Source organism: Ranitomeya variabilis, chromosome 2 (assembly GCF_051348905.1).
Source record: "Ranitomeya variabilis isolate aRanVar5 chromosome 2, aRanVar5.hap1, whole genome shotgun sequence".
Taxonomy (NCBI): domain Eukaryota; kingdom Metazoa; phylum Chordata; class Amphibia; order Anura; family Dendrobatidae; genus Ranitomeya; species Ranitomeya variabilis.
The window spans coordinates 690,475,541-690,498,084 of NC_135233.1; the positions used below are offsets into that span (position 1 = coordinate 690,475,541).

Here is a 22,544-nt window from a genome sequence, read left to right on the forward strand (position 1 = left end):
GGCCATGCATACAAGGATAGGAGTAGGGCTATGCATACAAGGATAGGGATGGGGCCATGCATACAAGGATAGGGATGGGGCCATACATACAAGGATAGGGATGGGGCCCATCATACCAGGATAGAGATGGGGCCATGCATGCAAGGATAGAGATGGAGCCATGCATACAGGGATAGGGATGGGGGGACAATCATTCGAGGATACAGATGAAGAGCCATGCATACAAGGATAGGGATGAAAAGCCATGCAGACAGGTAAAGGGATGAGGAGCCATGCATGCAAGGATAGGGATGAGAAGCCATGCATACCAGTATAGGAGTGATGTGACAATGCATACCAGGAAAGGGATGAGGAGCCATGCATGTAAGGATAGGGATGACGAGCCATGCATACCAGGATAGGGATGACGAGCCATGCACACCAGGATAGGGATGAGGAGCCATGCATACCAGGATGGGTATGATGAGGCCATGCATACAAGGATGAGGATGAGGGGACCATGTGTACCAGGCTTATACTCGATTCAATAAGTTTTCAAATTTTTTTGGTGGTAAAATTAGGTGCCTCGGCTTATTCTCGGGTTGGGTTATACTCGAGTATATATGGTGCTGTATGTAAAAGTTCATGTTAAAATCTCATTGCAATCAGATAGCATTCACATGTAAATCAGAAGTCATTTGGGTGCAAGGTGCTAAAAATTGCATTGTACTCACAAGAAAATCGCATGACACTCATCCTACTTTTCTGGACTGATATTTGACCATTTTTTTATGGTATGAGCCCTGACACGTTAAATGTGTTCCAGTATAGATGTGAACAGAAGTGAAATAAAGGAATTACAAAGGATTTGCATGTTAAAAAATCTATTAGAAGTTCATTGGCTGCACTACTTATGAGTTTTCTTCCTAGCTGGTAAAGCAAAAAAAATATCAGAGAGATTTCTAAAGCCTGACATTTTCTATTTGGATTATTGATTATAGAACTGCATTAGGAGAGGTTAAACACAATCATTTAATTTGGCTGTTTAGCAATGTTTACGGGGCACCTGCAGCTGTCCTATTCATTGGTAATGCAGGTCAGTGCATCCTTTCAGCAATGTCTAGGATGTAAATCAATCCATTTGTGTTTGACAAGCACAATAATGAAAAATAAATGTTTGCTCTTCTTAGGTAGCATTTCCTGTGGCATTTATTATTCATAATCCTCTAGTTTAGTCTTTTTGTTTGGATAAGAAAATTAGAAAAAAATTGGATGCAAAAACAAGCGTGTGTTTTTAGTCAATTATTCAAAACGTGACTACCATAATGTCTGTGAATATCAGGTGGTGACGAAAAAAATTACCAACTGCTACTCAGGATAGAAAAACTAGACTATATCATAAATTCATTAACATATTCCTTCATAGAGAAATGCAGCATATAAACAAAAAAAGATCAAATCCAAACAAATGGATTATTTTCTTTGAATCGCTATTTTCCTTTTATATTTTGAAGGACAAAGAATATTTGCCCTTTGTTTTACTAATGATTTTGTCTGGCTAATGGCTCGTGTACATGACTGCTATATGGACTGGTGTCACACTAACTACAGTAAGATTAATAATATATTCCTATTGGTGAGTAACAACTGCTATACTTTCATAAGTTTGTTTTTTAGTCTTTGTTGGACACTAGCAGGCTTCTAAAGGATTATATTTTATAGGAGAATAAAATGAAACATACTGAACACAATATTGAAGAAACCGGAGTACAGTACATATAAGCAATATATTCCAGCATTGCGGGTGTAATTCTTTTGTTTATATGCAAAACGCCTAAATCTGCAAATCTTTTTAGAGGTCAAATGTTCAATACTGATCAATTTAACAATATATCTTTGTAATATAAACCTAAAAATGTGATACACACCCAATATATTTAGAAACGCATATAATTTATTGTTAACAAGATGATTACAACACTAATAGACATAAAAGGAAAGAGCCACCAGGTGGCAAAAAAGTGCAGGGTTCCATACAAGGGCATGAATAGTTGAATACACTTACTCAAAAGCCAAGTTAGACCAGTCAATACAGAGATAAATATTGATTATACAAAGAATATATGTTTCAAATTAATAAAATAGTGCTAAATTCTGTGTATCATACCATCCAACTATAATTGTTAGTTAATTTGTATAAATTCAGCAAAGAACTATGAGTTAGATATAACTATGGACATAATTGCATGCGGATATGTTGCTACGCAAAAACAGAGATTATTAGATAAATAGTAAATATATATATAGGCTCTAATGGAGACCCAGTATAATTACAGAGCTCTATTGCAATAGATAGAGAATATACCTAAATGAAATTCCATTATAGGAAAAAAGGTTAACGCAGTGCACTATAAGATAAATAGTTAGATACAATAAAATGATTAAAGGAAAGTGGGTCAATAGCAATAAAAAGTGTGGAGAGTGACAGTATTAAACAACCCAGCTATTGAACCACAAATGTGCCAGTGCTTATCAAAACATCATTGTGCAAGCAGAGAACTACTATAGTAATCAATTGCCAAAAGAGTACATACCCAGGTGCTGGACCCGCACAGCCTGACGTGCGTTTTGTCTTGGCCAAGGGTCTCCATTGGAGCCTATATATGTATTAACTATTTATCAATGCAATTATGTCCATAGTTATATCTAACTCATAGTTCTTTGCTGAATTTATACAAATTACGGCGTGATCAAATTTGGGTGTCAGATCTTTATGTCACAGCTGACACCTTTCAGCAATGCCCACGATTGGTGCTAACACAGATCATGAGTGTTTAACCCCTCTTATGCCACTGCATAGAGTGACAGCGACTTTGATCAGGTTGCAGAGGGAGCTTCCTCTCTGCTCTGATCGGCACATCACGATTGTGCCGATTGCCTCAATATTGACCTTAGGCCAAATGATAACAATGGTGTCACACAATGCAGGTACTGAGACTTGTAAGTTCCTGCTCAGAGCAGGAGCTGACACGTCTACTGGTTGTGAAGTTGCCTGATCTAATGCTCTGTAATGCAGAAGCATTGCAAAGTATTAGATCAGTGATCAGGGCAGAGAACATTGATGTTCTATAGAGGGATTACATAAAAAAGTTTTTAAATATACTATAAAACTGCTACACTACTTAACCACTTTAGTGAACACCGTAAAAAAAATGAAACAAAAAAACCTGTAAAAAAACTATGCTTTTTCATCATATCACCAAACAAAATGCAATAAAAAAGTTTAATATAAAAAACAAGTATAGCTGAAAACATCATCTTGTCCCACAAAAAAACAAGCTGCCATAAAGCTCCATCACCGTAAAAATAAAAATGCTATAGGTTTTAGAATATAGTAATATATAATATAAGTAAAAATAATTATTTTTTTATAAAATTGTGTTATTGTGAAAAAGTTACAAAATATAAAGTTATATAAATGTGGTGTCACTGTAATCGTAATGAGTGGAATCATAAAGTTGGCTTCTTACTACATGGTCAATGGCATTAAAAACAAAACAAAAAGGCAATTCCTGAATTGCTGATTTTGTCCATTCTGCCTCACAAAAATCAAAATAGAAGAATAAAAAGTGACCAAAACAATATTTTGTGAGCAAAAATAGTACGAACAAAAGCATCTAATCGTCCCACAAAAAAAGCTCTTGACTCTGTCAGCATAAATATAGAAAAAGCTCTCAGAATATGACAATGCAAAAATTGTATTATGCCCAAAAAAGTTTTTAAGTATGTGATAGTACTGAAGCATAAAAAAGCAACATAAATCTGGTATCACTGTAATCGCACGGACCCGAAGAATAAAGTTGTGTTATTGCTTATACCGCATGAGGAAAGACATAAAAAAATAAATAAAACAATTCTAGACCTGCTGTTGATTTGTTCATTCTGCCTCCAAAGGTTGCACTAAGGCTCAGCTCAAACTTATCCTGCACTTTACCCCAAGCAGTTACACTGGGGTTTCCGTGTAAAACTCTGAAATACATTATTCCGATGGAAACTCCTGAGGAAGATTTTCTATTATGAGGCAGAAGGAATCAGTGTGGACTCTGTCTCATCTGGTCCATCTTTAAGAGTGCATAAAAGCATGGTCAAACAGTTTTGTGCACCTCTGAAAGGACACAGGATAAATGCGATCCAAAATGTTATGAAAAATGTTCTCAACAAAAGCTTCAACTCAAGGTTATTGAAAAGTTCTGTGGCTCCTCATCCCGAAAAGAAAACCAGAGAGTTCTGTGGTCACAAATCCAAATGTCCACCTATCTTCTGAGCCCCACAGTGTGCCTATACCACATTTAGCATCCACTTATTTAGCATTTCTGCAGTGATGAGAGCCCGCTTAAATTACAGGATCATGTCTCCTGAAGCACAAACTGGGCACAATGTATGAGCACTACATTGTTTGGGTACTACAATGTACAGGCACTACAATGGCAGATTTGCAATTCCCACTCAGCAATATTCACTACTGGTTGTTTTTGAAAACTACCCATTGAGTCAAAATTGTCACTAAATCTTTAGATACATTTCTAAATTTGAATAATTTACAAAATGGGGTCTGCATACTGTTCTACAATAATTTGCTCTTCAAGAGTCAAATAGCGCTCCTTCCATTCCGAGTCTCTCCATGCGATTTAGCAGTACTGTAATGCCAAATATGGGGTATTGCCATGCTTAGCAGAAATTGTATGACAAATTATATTTCCATTTTTACCCATTTTCACTTTTATGAAAATGTAAAATCTTGGGCTAAAACAACATTTTGGTGGCAAAATTATAATTATTTTTTCTTCACTGCCCAATGGTATAAAATTCTGTGACACAGCCGTAGTGTGAACATGATCACTGCAACCTTAGATTTTGTTAGATTTTGTTGTAAAATGAGGTCACTTATGGTGAAGTTCTGTTGTTCTGGCACCTCAGAGGCTTTGACAATGTGACTTGGCACTCTCAGAAAATGCTTGTACCATTTATTTTCTCCTATAATCGTTTTTTAAAATTGAAAACTACGGGCCAATGCAACATTTTAGTGTAAAAAAATGAGTAATTTTCCATTGACTCAGTGTTATACAATTCTTGTAATCATCTGAGGGTTATAAATGCTCACTAAACCCAACGATGAATTCCTTGAGAAGAGTAGCTTCCAAAATGGGGTCACATGTGGGGGGTTCTGCTTTTTTGGCATGTCATGGGCTCTTCAAATGTAACATGTCATCTGCAATCAATTATAGCCAAAATTTGGCTCCAGAGTTCAATTGGTGCTTCTTCCTTTCCGAGCCCTGCTGTGTGCCCACACAGTAGTCTTTCACCACATATGCCACAAGGTTTTAAATATTTTTATGAATAAATGCAAATCATATCAACCTAAATTTACTACTATTAAGAAGTCAAATCATTTGAATATGTTGAAGCATTCAAGAGTCAGGAAGAGGAAAACAGGTCGTGGTGTAAAGGGGTTAATCCACACCAATTCCCTGCCACTCCTCTTCCAGCATTTGACTTCCTCACTGCAGCCAATCACTGTCAGGCTACATTTCTAATTCATCATTCCTGAATCCAATGATAGGCTACAGCAGTTACATTTCTGTGCTGCCAGAACAGACTGTGAAGGACCTGAACAATACTGGTGGGGATGGATAAGGAGAGTATACATTGTTATTTCTGAGCAGGTTCAGTGGATTTTTAGAAAAATCCCCAAGCACAAAATTCCAGAGCTATTTATTTAAAAAATAAATTTTGTGTTAGGGGTCGAGTTCCCGCCTCTGCACAGGGGGAATCTCAGGCCATCTCCGCTGCGGTCTCCCATTCTTCTCCTGCCGCAGTGGAGCCTGCTCAGTGGAGACGTTGGTCCCGGCGTCTCGCTCAGTCTGACTCTGTACAAAGATTTGCTGCTGCCTTTCCTGCTTCTGCCATTGAAGTCAGTGCTGGGCAGCGGCGAGCAGACGCTTCTGGGACTAAGTCCTGCTTTTCTCGTTCTGAGCATGCCCACAGTAAGATCTATCAGTTGAGATCGAGGGTCATATTATCAGATACTACAGCTAAGGCCATTGGTCCTTCAGGAATGTCCTGTAGGTGCTCACGCTCTGTGGCAGCCTCTTATTGGTCCTTCTAGGAAGGTCCTGTACGTGATGCAACTATTTAAGGCTCGCATGGCCGCACGGCCATGCGCTAGTATTGTTCTTTGTTATGTGCTTTGCGCCAGTGTGGTCACGTGAGAATGTGTTCAGGGACCCAGCTGAAATAAGCCCCTAGAATGCTGGCACCTCCGGTGAGAAGTTTGTGTTTGTATGTATTCAGGGACCTGGCTGAAATAAGCCCCTAGAATGCTGGCACCTCCGGTGAGGAGTTTTGTGTGCATGCGTGAGCACTGACTGCTCTCTGTTTGGGCAGTTAGCCTGTGCCTCTGTGAAGTCTAACAGGGCGCAGTGCTTTGAGTTCATGGCTACTCGGTGAATTAACTGAGTTAGTCCATACCGCCATATAGTGCCACCATTTGCTAGCAGCAGGTACTCCTACACGGTGGACCCCGGGCTGCGAATGCACCAATATCAATAAAAACATCTCTATTTACTCAGTGCGTTCCGCTAGCCCTAACAGTTTGGCCATTTTAAATTAAAAGGCTATGCAATGTTTAGAATCTACAGCTCTGGCAAAAATTACGAGATCAGCACATCAAAACCCTGTCATGGGCAGCCCAATCTCCAGACGTGAACTCCATTGAAAACCTCTGGAGTGTAATCAAGAGGATGATGGATAGTCACAAGTCATCAAACAAAGAAGAACTGCTTACATTTTTTGCGCCAGAAGCAGTGTGAATGACTGGTGGAAAGCATGCCAAGACACATGAAAGCTGTGATTAAAAATCACGGTTATTCCAGAAAATATTGATTTCTGAACTCCTGAGTTAAAACATTAGTATTGTTGTTTCTAATTGATTATTAACTTGTTTTCTTTGCACTCTTTGAGGTCTGAAAGCACTGTTTTGTTTTGTTTTTTTATTTTGACCATTACTCCTTTTCAGAAAAAAAATTACCGTATATACTCGAGTATAAGCCGACCTGAGTATAAGCCAACCCCCCTAATTTTGCCACAAAAAACTGGGAAAACTTATTGACTCGAGTATAAGCCTAGGGTAGGAAATGCAGCAGCTACCGGTGAATTTCAAAAATAAAAATAGATGCTCCATACCGTTCATTATTGCCCCATAGATGCTCCATATAAAGCTGTGCCACATATAATGCTCCATACCGTTGATTATGGCCCCATAGATGCTCCATATAAAGCTGTGCCATATATAATGCTCTGCACCGTTCATTATGGCCCCATAGATGCTCCATATAAAGCTGTGCCATATATAATGCTCTGCGCCGTTCATTATGGCCCCATAGATGCTCCATATAAAGCTGTGCCACATAGAATGCTCTGCACCATTCATTATTGCCCCATAGATGCTCCATAGAAAGCTGTGCCATATATAATGCTCTGCGCCGTTCATTATGGCCCCATAGATGCTCCATATAAAGCTGTGCCACATATAATGCTCTATACCGTTGATTATTGCCCCGTGGGCACTCCATATAAAGCTGTGCCATATAGAATGCTCTGCACCGTTCATTATTGCCCCATAGATGCTCCATATAAAGCTGTGTCATATAGAATGCTCTGCACCATTCATTATTGCCCCATAGATGCTCCATAGAAAGCTGTGCCATATATAATGCTCTGCACCGTTCATTATGGCCCCATAGATGCTCCATAGAAAGCTGTGCCATATATAATGCTCTTCACCGTTCATTATGGCCCCAGAGATGCTCCATAGAAAGCTGTGCAATATATAATGCTCTGCACCATTCATTATGGCCCCATAGATGCTCCATATAAAGCTGCGCCATGAATAATGCTCTGCACCGTTCATTATGGCCCCATAGATGCTCCATAGAAAGCTGTGCCATATATAATGCTCTGCACCGTTCATTATGGCCCCATAGATGCTCCATATAAAGCTGTGCAATATATAATGCTCTGCACCATTCATTATGGCCCCATAGATGCTCCATAGAAAGCTGTGCCATATATAATGCTCTGCACCGTTCATTATGGCCCCATAGATGCTGCATATAAAGCTGTGCCATGTATAATGCTCTGCACCATTCATTATGGCCCCAGAGATGCTCCATAGAAAGCTGTGCAATATATAATGCTCTGCACCATTCATTATGGCCCCATAGATGCTCCATATAAAGCTGCGCCATGTATAATGCTCTGCACCGTTCATTATGGCCCCATAGATGCTCCATAGAAAGCTGTGCCATATATAATGCTCTGCACCATTGATTATTGCCCCATAGATACTCCATATAAAGCTGTGCAATATATAATGCTGCTGCTGCTGCAATAAAAAAAAAATCACATACTCACCTCTCTTCGCTCAGGACGCCGGCGCTTTCAATATTTACCCGCTCCTCGTGCAGCTCCGTCTCCAGCACTGATGCTCAGCAGAGGGAGCGCACTGACTATGTCACCACGCCCTCTGACCTGAGCATCACAGCCAGAGGACGCTGATGACTGAGCCGCACCGGAACGAGGAGCGGTAAATATCGTGCAGCGCTCCCCTCCCCGTATACTTACCTGCTCCTGGCACGGTCCCTGCTTCTTCCACCGCTGCATCTTCTTCTTGTATTGAGTGGTCACCGTTACTGCTCATTGCAGTCATGAATATGCGGCTCCACCTCTATGGGAGATGGAGCCGCATATTCATGACTGTAATGAGCGAGACCATGTGACCGCTCAGTACAGGAAGAAGATGCAGCGCGGGAAGAAGCAGGGACTGCAGGGACCGCGCCGGGAGTAGGTAAGTATAACTAGACAGCCCCCGCTCCCCCTCCCCTGCCGACCCCCGGGTATGACTCAAGTATAAGCCGAGAGGGGGACTTTCAGCCCAAAAAAATGGGCTGAAAATTTCGGCTTATACTCGAGTATGTACGGTACTGCTTGGAAATTTGGAGACATGTTGTCAGAAGTTTATAGAATAAAAGAGCAATTTACATTTTACTCAAAAATCTACCTATCAAAAGAAAAATTAGACATACTGAACATTTTGCGGTTGTCTCTCAATTTTTGCCAGAGCTGTATATGCTGAATTTGTTAAAAAATGCTAAATGGCCTTGAAATTCTCAGGTTTAATATTTTAGTAAAGTTAGAACATGCAGTTTACCCCAGCCTATTACAAAATTGCAAACAAGTTCCATAATTTTTGCTTTGTAAGACACACTTTTTTCCACTTAAAGTCAAGGGAAATCTCAGTGTGTCTTATAAAGCGAACAAATACATTTACATGAAAGCACAATCTGTGCTTTCACTATCTGCGGCATAGGGGAAGCTTGTGGCTGACAGACTGTGCGGTCATGTGAAGTGGCGGGATTTGAATCATGGCGGTGGGAGTGGCAGTAGGTGAATTGTGGCAGCGGGAGGTGAATCATGTTGGCGGGTGCTGAGGGTTGTGAAATAATGCAACATCCGCAGATCTCCCCAACAGTGTGACATTCACAGATCCCACATAACAGTGTATCATCTACAGATCCCACATAACAGTGCAATATCCACGAATCCCTCATAACAGTGCAACATCCACAGATTTTTTTCTCTTATTTTTCTTATTTTGCTCCTTTAAATCCTAGATGCATCTTCTAATCAGGTGTGTCTTATAAAGCAAAAAATGCAGTATAATACATGATTGACTACTGTATTGAAAAACTTATTCTAGTCTCTAGAGCAATTTAAACAAGAATGCCATTTCACATTTTATACACCAGTCTTTCTCTAGAGTACTTAGGAGTAAAATACAACAAATTAATTGAGAGGCAATGGCCTCTGAATAAATGTGTTGCATCTTTGACTGTCTATGCACGAGAAAAGCAAATGTATGTCTGCTACAAGCATATGTAGATTTGCTCTATACTTTTTGAAAGGTAGTGAGGAGGATACACTGAGTTGTTAAAGACCCATACACTGAGTTGCTTAACACACCAACATTACCACTTACTTGTTCGAGGCTATGCTCATAGGACAAGCACATGGCAAACAGTCCTCATCCGTCCCATCTGTTGGATTGCCATAAAAGCCTGGTAGACAGTAATCACAGTATCGTCCATAGGTATTATGTCTGCAGTTCTAAAAGAAATCGGAATATCAGTAAATATTCGCTGTATGTGATGGATGACAAGTGTCAAATATTCATGTAGAGTGTATTTTCTTTGTGTTCTAATAAAAATAGGACACAATCATGGTCTCAATGTTTTGAGACTGAAACATTTTTTTTCACAAAGTTTGCTTCTTCAGTAGTTTAACATTATTCAGTCAGATGTTTTAAAGGTTTCTATGGTTATACTTACGTACAATTATAAGCATTTCATAGGTTTTTAAAGTTGTATTGACAAATATATAAAGTTTATTCAAAGACTCAATATTTACAGTGGTGACCCTTATTTTTCTAGATTTCTGCTAACTTCTGCTAACTTTGCAAAAAGTACAGGGTCTAAACTGGGGAAGACATGGGTAAAGTTGTTTTCTCTAATAAAGCCCCTACAGACTCTTTGAGATATCTAAAAGACTGATTGTCTGGAAAAGAAAAGATGAGTACTACCATTAGTTCTGTGTCATGCCAATAGTAAGCATTCTAATACAATTTTTGAGTGGGGTTGCGTCTTATCCATGAAAATTTGCACAATTACAATTTTGCCTAAGAACACTGCCATGATAAAGAATGGGATCTAAACCTCCTCCAAAAGCAACTTCTCCCAACAATCCAGGAGAAATTTCGTGATCAGTGCTTTTTCCAGTATGATGGAGCATTATGTCACCAGGTAAAACTTTATGATAACTAAGTGACTCCATGACCGAAACACTGAAATTTTAGGTCCATGGCCAGGAAGCTACCCACATCTTAATCGTACCTAGAAGCTGCGATCAATCCTCAAAAAGCAGAGTGACAAAAACAAATAGAGAAATTGTGACAAAGTCCAAGCACTGACTAATTATATCAGTCAATAATTGTCCCAGAAGATGATATCCAGCATGGAATGGCAAATTGCAAAATTCTTGAAGAATATGATTAAACATTATAAATATTGAGCCTTTGCATAAACTTGATGTATTTGTCAATAAAAGTGTAAACAATTATGAAAATATGAAAAGCTTCATGCACTCACATAACTCTGCTATGTTAACACACATCCTTTTTCTCCTGTCTCACACTTTTCACATTGAGCAGTGTAAGGGAGTAGGAGAGATAATTGTGCAATTGCATGGTCCCTCCTGTGGTCAGGAAGAACACTGTCAGAGTTCTCCATTATCGGAAGCTACCTATGGACTATAAGACATACACTATTTTTAGCAAGAATTTTCTTGATAAAAATGCATCTTCTAGTACAAAAGTATGAAAAATATTTAGAATTGAGAGTCATCAGTGGTTGATACCGTTTAATGGTTAACTGAAAAAATGGTAACAGATTGCAAGCTTTCGAGAATACTCATGTCTCTTCATCAGGTTAGACTAATACAAAATCTGAAGAATCACATATTTATACACAACACATGCAGAGAAATAATGCAATAGATAAGAAAAATGACGTGAAGCAGAACTATCATTATGGGAGAGGGATAAACATAAATATTGGAACAGTTCATAGATAATGAGTGTGAAATTTTATTGTCCTCTGATTGGGGTCTGGTTCTGTGTTGTGATGCCGCCACAAGGTCTGAGGTGCAAATTTCTTAATTGTTGTAAAAAGACATAAATCCATGGGACACATTAATTCCTGTACTGAGAGTGTCAAAGGTTGTCATAAGTTTATACTCACAGACACTTCTGTTTCTCTGAGATTTGAAGTTACCTTTTTATACAAGTAATTTCAAGTCCATGGTGCTGTGATCAGATATATAGAAATGTTTGGCCACAGTTAGATCCATTCTTTTTTCTCTTATTGTGTGGCGATGAGAATTCAACCTTGTTCTAAGCTTTTGCCCTGTCTCCCCCACATACAGACCCCCAGTTGGACATTTAGCACATATAATTAAGTACACCACAATAGATGTGATTCGGCTAAAAGTACCTGGGATCTTGAAATCCTGATGTGAATTGGGGATCTTTATCTTGTCCGTGGTCATTATAAACAGACAGGTTTTACATTTTTTCTGGCAAGGAAAGGTTCCTGTAGCTGTTGTAGAGTATAGGGAGCTTCTGACAATGATGCTTTTTAAATTTGGGGGCTGCCTAAAACACAGTAGTGGGGGGGTCTGGAAATATGGATTGTAATCGGGCATCCTTTTTATTAGCAAAGGTTGTAATTTCCGTGCGGCTCCCCTTAGCACCTCCAGATTTGGATTTTAGGTGACTACTAGAGGCACCCGGTTATTTTGTTCTTTAGCTTTCCAATGTAGGAGATGATTCCTTGATATTCTGGTGGTTCTTGTAATTTGGTTTTCATTTGTTCTTGGATGGTAGCCCTGATTCAAAAAGGACTTTCTGAGGCAACCAAAGTGTTTATCTCTAGCCATGGTGTTGGTACATATACGATTGTATCTGATGGCTTGGCTGTAGACAATAAAGTTTTTTATGTGTTTTGGATGGAAACTGCACCAATTAAGGTATGTTGGACGGTCGATTGGCTTCTGATACAGGGGTATCTGTATTTAATTGTTCTGTAGCTTAATGATGGTGTCCAAAAAGTTAATTTCAGTTCAGTAGTAGTTGAGTATTAAGTTGATGGTGGGAGTAAATTGATTAAACTGTTCATGGAACGTCTTTTGCTGTGTCTCAGACTCCGTCCAGATGATTAAAATATCATCAATGTAACGGTAGTAGGCCAGAGGCCTGATGGGACGTGAGGACAAAAATTCACTTTCAAGCTTGGCCATGAAAATATTTGCATACTGTGGAGCCATTTTACTTCCCATCACTGTACCAGTCTCCTGTAGATCTTGTCGTCAAATATAAACTAATTGTGGGTGATGATGAATTTTGTAATTGTCACCACAGAATCAGCATAATTCCCTGTGTTTTCCATGAAGGCTTTGCAGGCATTTGATCCATCCTAGTGTAGGATATTAGAGTACAAAGATTCCACATGCATGGTGGCCAGGATGGTTCCTTTTGGTAAAGGTCTTATTGCTTCTAGTTTATTTAATAGGTCAGTTGTATCCTGAAGTAGCTGGGTGTATCATTTACCAGTATTTTAAGAAAACCCTCTACCCATCCAGATACCTGCTCAGTAAGGGTGCCCACACATGAAATAATTAATTTCACTGGATTTCCCGATTTGTGGATTTCGGGAAGCATGTAGAATGTCCCTATTCTTGGACTCTCTGGTATCAGGTCATCAGTTCTTATGTGTTTGTCAGGCAGACAAGATACCAACTTATTTAGTTCCTTGTGATAGCACTGTGTAGGATCCAACTCCAATTTTTTTGTAGTACAAAAGTATTGTATGTATTTCCTTTTGGATTTTATCATTCATTTCTAAAGGTTTTCCAGAAGCGAATTAGTACATTTGTGGATAAAAACTACATCTTACCTCAATATCCCTCTACTTCAGGATCAGGATTTATTTTCCACAATTTTAACAATTACTGTAAGTATTTGTGGTGGCAATTAATGATTTTACCACTTTCAGTCATGCTGAATACACAGCTGTGCTCAAAGGTTGACATACCCCAGTAGCATTTTTGCTTTATTGTCCTTTTTTCAGAGAATATGAATTATAACACCAAAAATTTTTCTCCACTCATGCTTAGTGGATAGGTGAAGCCATTTATTGTCAAACTACTGTTTTCTCTTTTTAAATCATGATAACAACCCAAAACATCCAAACAACCCTCATGAAAAGTTCACATACCCTGGTGATTTTGATTTGATAACATGCACAGAAGTTTATGCAAAGGGGTTTGAATGGCTACTAAAGTTAACATCCTCATCTGTGACCTGTTTGCTTATAATCAGTGTATGTGCATAAAATCTGAGTGAGTTTCTGGGATCCAGACAGACTCTTGCATCTTTCATCCAGCCACTGACATTTCTGGTGAGTCATGGGGAAAGCAAAAGAATTGTTAACGGATCTACGGGAATAGATAGTTGTACTGTATATAACAGGAAAGGGCTGCAAAAAGATATCCGATGAATTGATAATGCCAGTCAGCAGCATTCAAACTGTGATTAACAAATGGAAAATCAGGGGCTCTGTAAAAACAAAACTACAGTTAGGTAGACCAACAAAAATGTTGTCCGCAACTGCCATGAAAATTGTTCGGGATGCAAAGAAAAACCCACAAATAACATTGGCTGAAATACAGGACTCTCTGAAAACTAGCAGTATGGCTGCTTCAAGATACACAATAAGAAAGCACTTGAAGAAAAATGGGCTACACGGTCGACTCGCTAGAAGAAAGCCATTACTGTGCAAATGCCACAAAGTATATCTCCTTAACTTCTGAAACAAGGTAAATTGGAGTGAAGAGACTAAAATTGAACTTTTTGGCCACAACCATAAATGTTACACTTAGAGAGAGTTCATCAAGGCCTATGAAGAAAGGAACACCATTCCTACTGTAAAGCACAGAGGTAGATCGCTGATGTTTTGGGGATGTGTGAGCTACAAAGGCACAGAAAACTTGGTCAAAGTTGAAGGAAAGAAAAATTCAGGATGTTATCAGCAAATACTGGAGTCTAATTTGCACTCATCAGCCCGGAAGCTGCACATGGGATGTACTTGGACGTTCCAACATGACAACAATCTAAAACACAAGCCTAAGTCGACCTGTTATTAACTACAGCAGAACAAAGTGAAGGTTCTGGAGTGGCCATCTCAGTCTCCTGACCTCAAAATCATTGAGGCTCTCTGTGGAGATTTCAAGTGCGCAGTTCATGCTAGACAGCCCAGGATATTAAGGGACTGGAGTCTTTTTGCCAAGATGAGTGGAAAGATTTACCATCTGAGAAAATAAAGAACCTCATCCACAATTACCACAAAAGAATTTAAGCAGTCATTGACATTAGAGGGGGCAATACACGGTATTAAGAAATGGAGTAAGTGAACTTTTGATCAGGGTCATTTGGATGTTTTGGGTAGTCATTATGATTCAAAAAGAGAAAACACAGCAGTTTGACCATAAATGACTTCAACCAACCACTAAGCATGAGTGGAGAAAAAGGTTTGGTATTATCATTCACATTTTTTTGAAAAAGGCCAAGAAAGCAAAAATTCTGCCAGGGTATGTAAACTTTTGAGCACAACTGTAAGAGTCACTGACTCTGATTTACTGCTTTGAATCTGTACACTAGGAAAGGGGATCTTCAGCAAGTAGATTCAGAATGCACTAACTTAAAAAGGTTTTGCAGCTGCACCAAATCTTTTACAAACAGCTGAAAAAGGCATAGAAAAAAAAAGCTTATTTCGGTCGGTTAACCATATCTTAGATTACATCATCAATCTTGGCTAAATCCACTCGACATAGCAGATCCCAAGAGAAAGTGACCATAACAGATGTCAGAAATCTGCATAAAAAGCAATCCTTTATATGATTTGACAATGTGAGATTAATATATATACTGCTCAAAAAAAACAGGGAACACTTAAACAACAGAATATATCTCCAAATAAATCAAACTTCTGTGAAATCAAACTGTCCACTTAGGAAGCCACACTGATTAACAATCAATTTCACATGCTGTCGTGCAAATGGAATAGACAACAGATGGAAATTATTGGCAATTATCAATACACACTAAATGAAGGAATGGTTCTGCAGGTGGGGACCACAGACCACATCTCAGTACCAATGCTTTCTGGCTGATGTTTTGGTCACTTTTGAATGTTGGTTGTGCTTTCACACTTGTGGTAGTATGAGACAGACTCTACAACCCACACAAGTGGCTCAGGTAGTGCAGCTCATCCAGGATGGCACATCAATGCAAGCTGTGGCAAGAAGGTTTGCTGTGTCTGTCAGCGTAGTGTCCAGAGGCTGGAGGCGCTACCAGGCTAGGAGACAGGCCAGTACACCAGGAGACATGGAGGGGACCATAGGATGGCAACAAACCAGCAGCAGGACCGCTACCTCAGCCTTTGTTCAAGGAGGAACAGTAGGAGCACTGCTAGAGCCCTGCAAAATTACCTCCAGCAGGTCACAAATGTTCATGCGTCTGAACAAACGGTTAGAAGCTGACTCCATGAGGATGGTCTGAGTGCCCAACGTCCTCAGATGGGGGTTGTGGTCACAGCCCAACACCATGCAGGACACTTGGCATTTGCCACAGAACACCAGGATTGGCAAATTCACCACTGGCTCCCTATGCTCTTCACAGATGAAAGCAAGTTCACACTGAGCACATGTGACAGATGTGACAGAGTCTGGAGACGCCATGGAAAGCGATCTGCTGCCTACAACATCCTTCAGCATGACCGGATTGGCAGTGGGTCAGTAATGATGTGGGGTGGCATTTCTTTGAAGAGTCGCACAGCCCTCCATGTGCTCACCAGAGGTAGCCTGACTGCCATTAGGTATCAAGATGAGATCCTCAGACCCCTTGTGAGACCATATGCTGGTGCAGTAGGCCCTGGGTTCCTCCTAATTCAGGACAATGCCAGACCCCATGTGGCTGGAGTGTGTCAGCAGTTCCCGCAAAATGAAGGCATTGAAGCTATGGACTGGCCCACCCGTTCCCCAGACCTGAATCCGATTGAACACATCTGGGACATTATGTCTTGCACCATCCACCAATGTCACGTTGCACCACAGACTGTCCAGGAGTTGGCGGATGCTTTAATCCAGGTCTAGGAAAAAATCCCTCAGGAGACCATCTGCCGCCTCATCAGGAGCATACCCAGGCGTTGTAGGGAGGTCATTCAGGCACGTGGAGGCCACACACACTACTGAGCATCATTTCCTTGTCTTGAGGCATTTCCACTGAAGTTGGATCAGCCTGTAATTTGATTTTCCACTTTGATTTTGAGTATCATTCCAAATTTAGACCTCCATGGGATATTCATTTTGATTGACATCGATCATTTTATGTTTTATTCTTCTCAACGCATTCCATTATGTAATGAATAAAGATTTGCAACAGGAATATTTAATTCAGTGACATCTAGGATGTGGGATTTTAGTGTTCCCTTTATTTTTTTGAGCAGTGTATATATATATATATATATATATATATATATATATATATATATATATATATATGTATGTATATACAGTGGGTGCAGAAAGTATTCACACCCATTTAAATTTTTCACTCTTAAATTTTTAACAGAGTTTGCTAAAAGAAAAAACACATGAAGGACTCCCAGACTATCAGAAATAAGATTCTCTGGTCTGATGAGACGAAGATAGACCTTTTTGGTAATAATTGTAAGCGGTATGTGTGGAGAAAACAAGGCACTGGTCGTCACCTGCCCAATAAAATCCAAACAGTGAAATATGGGGGTGGCAGCATCATGCTATGGGGTGTTTTTCAGCTGCAGGGACAGTACAAATGGTTGTCATTGAAGGAAACATGAATGCGGCCAAGTACAGAGATTTCCTAGATGAAAACCTCTTCCAGAGTGCTCAGACTTGGCTGAAGGGTCACCTTCCAACAGGCAATGACCCTAAGCACACAGCTAAAATATCAAATGAGTGGCTTCAGGACAACTCTGTGACCATTATTGACTGGCCCAGCCAGAGCCCTGACTGAAACCCAATTAAGCATCTCTGGAGAGACCTGAAAATGGCTATGCACCAACATTCACCATCCAACCTGACAGAACTGGAGAGGCTCTGAAAGGAAGCATGGCAGAAGATCCCCAAACCCAGGTGTGAAAAACTTGTTGCATCATTCTCAAGATGACTCATGGCTGTACTAGCTCAAAAGGGTGCTTCTACTCAATACTGAGCAAAGGGTCTGCATGCTTACGACCATGTGATATTTCAGTTTTTCTTTTTTAATAAATTTGCAAAAATTACTACATTTCTGCTTTTCTTCAGTCAAGATGGGGTGCAGAGTGTTAGGGTTGGCGGATCGCACTAAATATAAATAAAGATGAAGTGCGATCGCAACCTGGGTCCACCGTGCGGAGATGTAAAACCGCAGCTAGTGTACAATGGCAGAACCTTGCGACAAGCGATTTAGAAAGCACATGGGGTTAAATGTCATCCGGTCTGAACAGAAAGTAATTACCCTGCTCTGTTAGCTTCACAGAGGGGTAGGAACTGTATGGCTTAGCTAGATGCCATGCTAGTGGAAATGGCACTAAGTAAAATCCCGTTACTTCACATGTAAGCACTATGCTTTTGGGGCAAGGGAACAGGTAGTGGACACAGACACAGCGTATGCACAAACACAAACTCCTCTCTGGAGGTGCTGGAATTCTAAAGGCTGTACGCCCACCCTGTGCACACACACAAACTCCTCTCTGAAGAAGCTGGAATTCTAAAGGCTATATGACTGCCCTGAGCACACGCAAATTAGTTCACACTACCGTAGTATTCCACCCACACACGTAACACAAATGATCTTAGCGCACCAATGGGAGCGCCAAAGATCCTTTTATAGATTGTGCCAATCAGAAAGGACCTTGCTCACGGGCCAATCCGGAGCCGGCACAGAACCTGAGCAGCTGACTACCAACCACAAATGAGAGGTCTCCTCACGAGCATGCTCAGTGGAGTGAATTCTGGAGTTACTATAGCTGTAACTGGAGAAGCAGTAGTAACTAGACGAACAGCATGAGTCTGAGCAAGACGACGTCTCTGCTGAGCAGGCTCCACTGCAGTCAAATGGGAGACCACAGAGGAAGACAAGGCTTGGGATCCACCTCATGCAGTAGGAGAATCTGGCGCCTAACACAGAGTGTACATTAATGCAGTGAAACAAAGAGTGAAAAACATTAAAGGGGTCTGAATACTTTCCGTAGCCACTATATACATGCCACCTTGAGGAAAGTTGATCCAAAACACGCGTCGGGAGGGTGGGAGACAGCGCGGCGCATTGCTCACTACTACTAGGTATGTTATAGATATACCAAATGTATGCCCTGTTGATATTTGTCTGCCTACAATGTTTTTGACACAGAGTGGAATGTCCTTTGGACTTCATACACCGCTATTATGTACCTAATATATGGCACCTGGTTTTGGTATCTTATAATGCCTAACTATGATTAGTTGGGCATTGGCGCCGCTGTTTTCCTACTGCAGCTTGCAGGTGATTGCCGATTTTAGCTTTTGATGTTATTTAAGACCGGTTGTATTTTCAATAAAAAATTATATATTTTTTCATGATTTTTTTTCACTATTTTCTTTGTGGTTTTCTAGTTTAATCAGTGTGTCCTGCACATCCAGGTATTTGGGCTTCAGTAACTAGTGTATTGATATTATGATGACCTGTTATGTATGAAGCCGTGTATGTTTTCTGTTTTTCTATATACTATATATATATATATATATATATATATATATATATATATATATATATATATATAGTACAGTACAGACCAAAAGTTTGGACACATATCATTTAAAGATTTTTCTGTATTTCGTGACTATGAAAACTGTACATTCACACTGAAGGCATCAAAACTATGAATTATCACATGTGGAATTATATACTTAACAAAAAAGTGTGAAACAACTGAAATTGTATCTTATATTCTAGGTTCTTCAAAGTAGCCACCTTTTGCTTTGGTGACTGCTTTGCACACTCTTGGCATTCTCTTGATGAGCTTCAAGAGGTAGTCACCGGGAATGGTTTTCACCTCAAAGGTGTGCCCTGTGAGGTTTAATAAGTGGGATTTCTTGCCTTATAAATGGGGTTGGGACCATCAGTTGTGTTGTGCAGAAGTCTGGTGGATACACAGCTGGTAGTCCTACTGAATAGACTGTTAGAATTTGTATTATGGTAAGAAAAAAGCAGCTAAGTAAAGAAAAAATGAGTGGCCTTCATTACTTTAAGAAATGAAGGTCAGTCAGTCCGAAAAATTGGGAAAACTTTGAAAGTGTCCCCAAGTGCAGTGGCAAAAACCATCAAGTGCTACAAAAAAACTGGCTCCCATGAGGACCGCCCCAGGAAAAGAAGACCAAGAGTCACCTCTGCCTCTGAGGATAAGTTTATCTGAGTCACCAGCCTCAGAAATTGCAGGTTATCAGCAGCTCAGATTAGAGACCATGTCAATGACACACAGAGTTCTAGCAGCATCTCTACAACAACTGGTAAGAGGAGACTTTGTGCAGCAGGCCTTCATGGTAAAATAGCTGCTAGGAAACCACTGCTAAGGACAGACAACAAGCAGGAGAGACTTTTCTGGGCTAAAGAACACAAGGAATGGACATTAGATTAGTGGAAAACTGTGCTTTGGTCTGATTAGTCCAAATTTGAGATCTTGGTTCCAACCACCGTGTCTTTGTGTGACGCAGAAAAGGTGAACGGATGGATTCTACATGCTTGATTCCGACCGTGAAGCATGGAGGAGGAGTTGTGATGGTGTGGGGGTGCTTTGCTGGTGACACTGTTGTGGATTTATTCAAAATTGAAGGCATACTGAACCAGCATGGCTACCACAGCATCTTGCAGCGGCATGCTATTCCATCCAGTTTGCGTTTAGTTGGGCCATCATTTATTTTTCAAAAGGCCAATGACCCCAAACACACCTCAAGGCTGTGTAAGGGCTATTTGACCAAGAAGGAGAGTGAATGGGTGCTACGCCAGATGACGTCACCAGACCTGAACCCAATCGAGATGGTTTGGGGTGAGCTGGACTGCAGAGTGAAGGCAAAAGGGCCTACAAGTGTAAGCATCTCTGGGAACTCCTTCAAGATTGTTGGAAGACCATTCCCAGTGACTACCTCTTGAAGCTCATCAAGAGAATGCCAAGAGTGTGCAAAGCAGTCATCAAAGCAAAAGGTGACTACTTTGAAGAACCTAGAATATAAGACATAATTTCAGTTGTTTCACATTTTTTTGTTAAGTATATAATTCCACATGTGTTAATTCATAGCTTTGATGTCTTCAGTGTGAATGTACAATTTTCATAGTCATGAAAATACAGAAAAATCTTTAAATGAGAAGATGTCTACTGTATATATATATATATATATATATATATATATATATATATATATATACTATATATAAACAGTATATAGTTAGTTTGTTAGTTTGTTCAATATGTTCAATAATAATATTACAGTGAGACTTTTTTATACAAAAGCTGTTGGTCTATAAATTTCAGTTTTGGATACTAATGAATAGGGTTGAGCGAAACGGGTCGGCCATTTTCAGAAGTCACCGACTTTTGGCAAAGTCGGGTTTCATGAAACCCGACCCCTGTGTGGGGTCGGCCATGAGGTCAGCGATCTTCTGAATCTGGTATCGGAATTCCGATACCGAGTTTCGATATGTTTGCGATATCGGAAATCGGTATCGGAATCCACATTTAAGTGTAAAATAAAGAATTAAAATAAAAATATTGATATACTCACCTGTCCGGAGGCCCCTGGACATCGCCGCTGGTAACCGGCAGCCTTCTTTGCTTAAAATGAGCGCGTTTACGGCCTTCCATGACGTCACGGCTTCTGATTGGTCGTGTGCCGCTCATGTGACCGCCACGAGACCAATCACAAGCCGTGATGTAATTCTCAGGTCCTAAATTCCTCATTCTAGGAATTTAGGACCTGAGAATTACGTCACGGCTTGTGATTGGTCGCGTGAGCGGTCACATGGGCGGCCGCGACCAATCACAAGCCGTGACGTCATCTAAGGCCCTTCACGCGCTCATTCTTAAGAAGGAAGGCTGCCGGAAAGAAGCAGGGCGCGTCCGAGGGTGAGTATATTACCTAATAGGAATATACTCACCCTCGGCTTCTTTCCGGCAGCCTTCCTTCCTAAGAATGAGCGCGTTCAGGGCCTTAGATGACGTCACGGCTTGTGATTGGTCGCGGCCGCCCATGTGACCGCCACACGACCAATCACAAGCCGTGACATAATTCTCAGGTCCTAAATTCCTAGAATTAGGAATTTAGGACCTGAGAATTATGTCACGGCGTGTGATTGGTCGCGAGGCGGTCACATGGGCGGCCGCGACCAATCAGAAGCTGTGACGTCATGGAAGGCCCTGAACGCGCTCATTTTAAGCAACGAAGGCTGCCGGTTACCAGCGGTAAGGTCCAGGCTGCGTCGGAGAGGTGAGTATATCAATATTTTTTATTTAAATTCTTTATTTTACACATTAATATGGATCCCAGGGCCTGAAGGAGAGTTTCCTCTCCTTCAGACCCTGGGAACCATAGTATCCCATTGCACTGCATTGGGTTTCGTGTTTCGGCCGACCCCGACTCCGACTTTTTTATAGGATCGGCCGATTTCACTCGACCCGACTTTTGAGAAAGTCGGGTTTCGTGAAACCCGACCCGATCCTATAAAAATAAAAGTCGCTCAACCCTACTAATGAATACTCACAATCATCTTTAATATTACGATTTTT

General features: G+C 40.4%; 1 protein-coding gene across 3 annotated transcripts in view; it reads right to left on the minus strand.

The window, feature by feature from the left end:
* LAMA2 (laminin subunit alpha 2) overlaps nucleotides 1-22,544 on the minus strand; it is a 1,287,603-nt gene that overhangs the window by 619,919 nt on the left and 645,140 nt on the right. For all 3 annotated transcript variants that reach the window (XM_077289387.1, XM_077289386.1, XM_077289385.1), the window contains exon 17: nucleotides 10,076-10,203. In XM_077289387.1, coding sequence (XP_077145502.1) covers nucleotides 10,076-10,203 — 128 coding nt within the window. The remainder of the gene's footprint in view (nucleotides 1-10,075; nucleotides 10,204-22,544) is intronic.